The following is a 5,876-nucleotide window of genomic DNA, read 5'->3' on the forward strand; positions in this document are numbered from 1 at the left end:
CAAAATGGGACGAGGTGCTCTGTGGGATAGCTGCCCACAATGCACCACTCACAACAGCGCTGCAAATGCTGCAAGTGTGGACACACTGCAGCGCTGGTCGCTGTCAGTGTGGACACACTGCAGCACTGGCCCTACACAGCTGTACGACCACAGCTGTAACTACCAGCGCTCCAAAAATGTAAGTGTAGCCATACCCTGAGTGATGGAACATCATCTGTTCAGTTACTATTTTTACGTGTATCTAGTTTAAGTAACAGGAACTAATCCAATTCAAATTAGTTATAGTAAAAAAAAAAAAAAACCTTAGTGATGGACAATGTAATATATAAAGGATTGAGTGAACAATGGCTTTTTAGATTTATTTTGAGGTGTTACTACTCTAACTTTCATTGGTGGGTAGATTATACCCACCTCATTGTAGGCCAAAACCAGTAATTTTTTCTCAGGCCAAACTCCATGAAGGCATGGAGCTCTGCAAGGGACCCTTTCTAAGAAAATGAATAGGTAGCTCCTAATTCCTCTCCAACCATACTTTAGAAAATATCTTAGATTCATTAACATAAGCATTTATTTTCCAGCCCAGCTATGTTTAAATGTGATTTGATACATTTATTCTGAATGGTATCAGACTTACCTATAGTACTGTAGTTCTGATTCTAGCTGCTGGATGTATATCTGCAAATGTGGCACTTTATTGGCTTTTGCTTCTAACTCCTTCACTTTGCCAAGACTGTTAAGGACTGCGTGTCTGGCTTCTTCCACTTTCTTCCTCATTTCTGCCTGTTCCCTCTTCAGACTACGGTTGCAGTCTTCCAGGGTGACTATAGCCTCCTGGGAACTCCTCAGTTCTTTTTGCAGTTCTTGATTGACCCTAATTGCTTCTTCAATTTGTCCATCTCTGGAATTCCGGATTAGTTCCACCTCCTTTAGGACACTCTGAAGGCACTTGGTGGGCTGGGAGTGTTTGGGAGTTAACTGTCTCCTATTACCTATAAAACAGGTCCCATCTTTTTTATGATTAGCATGGCTTTTCCACAGTCCTACCTACAATCAACAGGGGCATAAAGAGGAACACAGATTAATTTATTTGAAAATAACATTTTAATCAAAGCTGAAAATGGGCAGATTTGACATTTTCTTCATGTGTAGTAAACCTACCCTTAATTAGGAATCTACCTTTGGCCTGTACAAAGTTCTGAGCACAATCCTTGGGTAATACAATTATTTTCAAAATACATAATTTCTGTAGAAAAGTTGACTCATTAAAGGTACAGCAAACTTTGTCTCAAATGTTTTACATGCTCACATTGTTTTAATGTCATGTCTCTCCATTGTTTCAGTCAGTTCTCAGGGGTGCAACTAGCATTTTGAGAAGCATAACCTGACCTTTTTAGGCATGTGGGCTATACAAATTAGCATGAAGCTGGTAATCAGTAGGTGTCCTGAGTTTTAATCCTAGTTCTTCCAGTGATTCACTCTGTGGCCCTGGGCCAGTAACTTCACTGTTTTGTCTGTTTTCCTATTTGTAAACCAGGGAGAGTACTACTTCACTGGGCTGGTGTGAAGATTTAATAGTTAATGTCAAATTAGAACTTCAAACATATACTTACATTCAGATAATGCTTATATATTTATTAACTCAAGTTAACTAGTCACACCAAAAAGTAGAGAAATCAAGCTTCCAGGGCCTCACCCTTTCTATACTACTCCTTCATGCCAGACAGCGTTTATTTGTCTCCCTAGAGCAATCGAGCAATGCCTGCAATTAAAATCTTGTACGTGTTACTAATTGGAATCAATGGAAGTTCTGCCTGAGCAAGGACTGGGCACTGAGGCCCCAAAGTCAGTGTGGCTCTGCACAGCTGCAAGGGTCTCCTCACCAGTTCAACTGTAGGAGTGGGGCCTAACTACGAACTCAGAGGTTATCTGTGAGTCTCAAAACATTTCTTTCTCAATGAACTGCCTACTTACTGTTCTCACAGGTAAAAATCCAACCATGACCACATCCATTATTGATAAAACAGTGACAAACCAAAGCCACATACAAGAAAGAGTAAGATCAAAATACACATTTCAGGAGGACAGTTAATATATTTTATAAAAGCCCTATAATGCACTAGCTTATAGTGTCTCATTAATAAATAGTAATACTGCAACAAAACATTTCCTCTTAAAAATTGTACATAACCAAACTGATTGTCTTAAACAAAAATCAGCAACAACACGAACACACAATACCCAGGAAGAAATAATAAGTATCCAAGTTGCCATTTCTTTAGAAACAGAACTATTTATATTCAGTAATCTGGAACTAATGGAACATAACTCTCTGAATCATTCAGGTAAACATCATTAATATGTCAGATGTTCATTTTTTGAAAATCAAAGCATCTTCATCTTCAATTTACATATAACATTAACACAGAAAAACTATGAAAGCATTGATGGCCCATGAAATAAACTGACTGAAAGGTCAAAAATCTTTTCCAGCATAAACAAGTAGCCCCAGCCAGGCCTGGAAGGATATAAATTCTCCCACCCTCTTTTGCACTTTGACCCACATATATTTCAATGGGCTTTTAGTGGTCTAACTTTTTAAAATATGTTCCAGCAGCTTGTTGTACTGTGTAATCGATGAGTTTGAATGACCCTAACACCAACGTCCATTTCTATAGCTTGCCATGACAAGCATTTGGAGGTAGACAGACCCCCTTCACCCAAGACTGAGGTGAATGCAAATAGGTCACAAACTAATTAACAAAATGTTTGCTCTGAACACAAGCTTTAATGAGCTCCTTTAACCACTACTAGCTCCAGTGAATTTTACTTTCAGTTAACAAAAGTGGTGTTGTGCTTTAGGTTAAATTTAAACCAACTTTTAATGCACAGTTATGGTGACACCAGAAATGGAAGCCTCTCTCCCCTGTCCAGCAGTACTGATAGAAATGGATGCACTCCATTCATCAGTTAATTAAATCTCTCCCCAAACATAGTAGCAATAATCCTCCAATCTTTTTATAATCCAGTTACTCAACAATAACCTGATTAGATTTCCTGGAAATCTTTCATAGATCTAGTGGGGTGAGCACAGAGTTTAACATGGTGCATTTCATTCCCTTCTTTTAGCTTTTTCTCTCACACTCGGGAGCAGAGCAGCACGACCACTGCTAGACAAATGCAGCTAGTGAATACATATTTGCCTTGCCGTATGTCAGAGCTGGAGCTCAAGTCTGCCCTGCTTTACACGGCAAAGTGCCCCTGCAATCAGAACAGCGGCTCCCAAACTTCTGCTGGTAGGAAGAAGGCGGGCAGGGGCTGGAGTGCCAGGGTGTAGGCGTGGCAGTGTTTGGGAACAGTGGGACCTGTCACCCTGCCTCTACAGGGAGCTCTGCAGCTTTTGCTGCCTAGGACTAATTCCATGTGTCAGTTTCCCACGGTTGGGTTCGCTCTGGCCTCAGGCTGAGTCCCCGGAGCGGAGTCTGGCCAGAGCCCCCGAGTGTGCAGCGGCCCGCGCCCTTCCCCGCTCACCTGCAGAGCTAGGCACCTGGCGTCGCTGCTCTGCAGCGCTGCTCGCATGTCCTCCACCAGCTCCCGCAGGCTGCCGTTCTCTTCCTCCAACTTCACGATCCGGTCTTCAGCCTGCTCCAGAGCCACGATCTCCTCATAGCACTCCCTGGAGCAGGGGCCCGGCCGCCTGGCGTGCGGGGCCAGCCCGGGGGCGGCCGGGGGAGGAGAAGCCCCTCGGGGGCCGCCGCTTTTGATGGCAGCAGCCCTCTGGCCCGCCCTGGCCCGGCGCCGCCGCAGCGGGCTGCGCAGCCGGATCTGGGTCTCTATGTGCTCGCTCTCCTTGCCCAGCGGCAGCCTGCCCACTGCCGGGCGCTGCTGTGCGCAGCCAGCCTTGGTGCTGAAGTAGCCGCAGAGTTTGGCGTGGAACTGGCGGAAGGTCAGCTCCGGAGCCAAGTCCTCGCAGAGGCCGGCGCACTCCTCCGGGTCGGCCGCCGCCTCCTCCGGGTCCGCCAGCCCCAGCACCTGGCAGAGGGTGCGGAAGTCCTCGCCGGGGATCCTGCCTTCTGCCTCGCAGTCCAGGTGGTGGAAGATCTCCTGCAAGTACTGGTCCAAGCCCGTGGCCAGCACGATGATCTCGTTCTCCACGCCCCGGTCCAGCCCGTAGTGATAAGCCAGAGCGCTGACCAGCCACTGGGTCCGGCGGGCCGGCCGGCTGTAGGGATCCCAAGCATCTAGGGGATCCATCTCTCACCCCAACACCATGCTGCCTCTGCTGGCGCACTGGAGTGTCCGGAGCCCTGCAGGCAGCTCCGCTCCCGCAAGCCCGGCGCTGGGTCAGAGCAGGGCCGGTGTCCGGCCCCCGGACGCGCCGCCCCCGGGAGCACGTGCGCGGAGATGTGCACAGGCCCCGGGGCTAAGGGACGCTGCTGCCCTTTGCGCTCGGGCTACGCTTCCCCCAAGCCATGCAGGAAGGGACGGGGAGCGGAGCAGGGGGTGGGGAAGATAGAGGAGGGTGGGGGGAAGAGTGTATGAACAGATCAGGGGGTGGGGGGCGGAGCAGATTGCAGGGTGCGTGGGGGGAGATGGACAGACGAGGGGATCGGGAGGTGTACGGGAAAGATGGAGAGGGAGGTTGGGAGGGTGGATGGGGGAGATAGAGCAGATGGGGCGGGGGGTGTCCAGGGGAGCTGGACAGGCAGGAAAAATCTGAATTACACTGAACTTCCTCCTGATGCTCCAACACTTTCTCCATGACTGTGCTATACTGTTTTGTGTGCATGGCTGTCTTGTTTATGCCCCTTGAAGAGTACACAGAATGAGAGATGGGGTTTGTTCTAAGGACTTTACAATTTAGTTTGTGTAGCTGGGGAGTGATTGTCAGATCATGTATTGAATCAAGTTTCTCCTCTAAATATTTTCACACGTGGCTCCATGTTTGCCTTTTATTATTTTCTCTCTAACAAGTGCTGCTTTTGCTATTGTTAAATATCCACTACACTGAGTTTCCCTGTTTATAATTCATTCTGTCAACTAGTAACAGCTCCCAAGACAGGAGAGCCTTGTTGTGGTTAACAGAATTAATCAAACAACAACTTAACTTCAAATACATGTCAGTCTGAGCAAAGAGTAAAATATATGTGCTTGGGTTTATGCTCTTGGTAACCCTAGAACCCCTTTCTGTAGACCGCACTCAAGCAAACTCCTGTGGGACGCCCCCTGGCATCAGTAAGGATTGCAGGCTCAGCATTCTGGTTTGTAAAATGACCCATTGTTTGGAGACCCTAGCAATAACTTAAGCACAAAAAACAAAATTAAAGAAACCTCAAAGCCCAGCAGATATTGACTACCACTGAAACAAACAATGAAATTTTAAACAGCCTGATTAAAAAAAAAATCTCTTCCCTTTTCAGTTGTTCAACTTTGTCTCTTGATTCTTGTGACATCTTGTTGTACAGTCCTTCAGGGAGGACATAGCCTGAATTTCTAATTTAAAAAAGAAGCAGAAAAATATTTTTTGTTTTGAGGAAAGGTGGAGGGGGACACAATCCATCAAGCCTTCCTTATTCATCCTAAATAGCAAAGAGGAGAGTAGAAGCCCAGTTGTTTTTTTCATTGATTCTACTCTAGTAGAAATTACTGAGAGCTTTAGTCTTGACTTAGGTGCTAAGCCTTAAGTTCTAAAGTCAAAATCTTTCTTCAAATAACATTTCCCAAAGATGACGCTGTTCTAAAGTGATTGCAGTGATGCATTTTTCCTGAGAAGATTGAAGGATTACACTGGTCTACAACTTTTGAGAAGTCATCTGCTTCAGAGATAAAATGTGGTATTTATTATGTATTTTGATGTGCTGAATTCAAATATGACAATT

The 5,876-nt window shown here is 45.9% G+C and overlaps 1 protein-coding gene across 1 annotated transcript in view; it reads right to left on the bottom strand.

Annotated features, from left to right (window-relative positions):
• The window catches only part of EFCC1 (EF-hand and coiled-coil domain containing 1), a 93,674-nt gene extending 89,217 nt beyond the window's left edge, over positions 1-4,457 (bottom strand). The window contains exons 1-2 of the mRNA XM_032805650.2: positions 3,529-4,457; positions 635-1,044 (exon numbers count right to left, since the gene is read on the bottom strand). Of these exons, the coding sequence (XP_032661541.1) occupies positions 635-1,044; positions 3,529-4,251 (1,133 nt within the window). The 5' untranslated portion in view covers positions 4,252-4,457. The remainder of the gene's footprint in view (positions 1-634; positions 1,045-3,528) is intronic.
• Positions 4,458-5,876: the final 1,419 nt, after the last annotated feature.

This window comes from Chelonoidis abingdonii, chromosome 17, assembly GCF_003597395.2.
Source record: "Chelonoidis abingdonii isolate Lonesome George chromosome 17, CheloAbing_2.0, whole genome shotgun sequence".
Lineage (NCBI taxonomy): Eukaryota > Metazoa > Chordata > Testudines > Testudinidae > Chelonoidis > Chelonoidis abingdonii.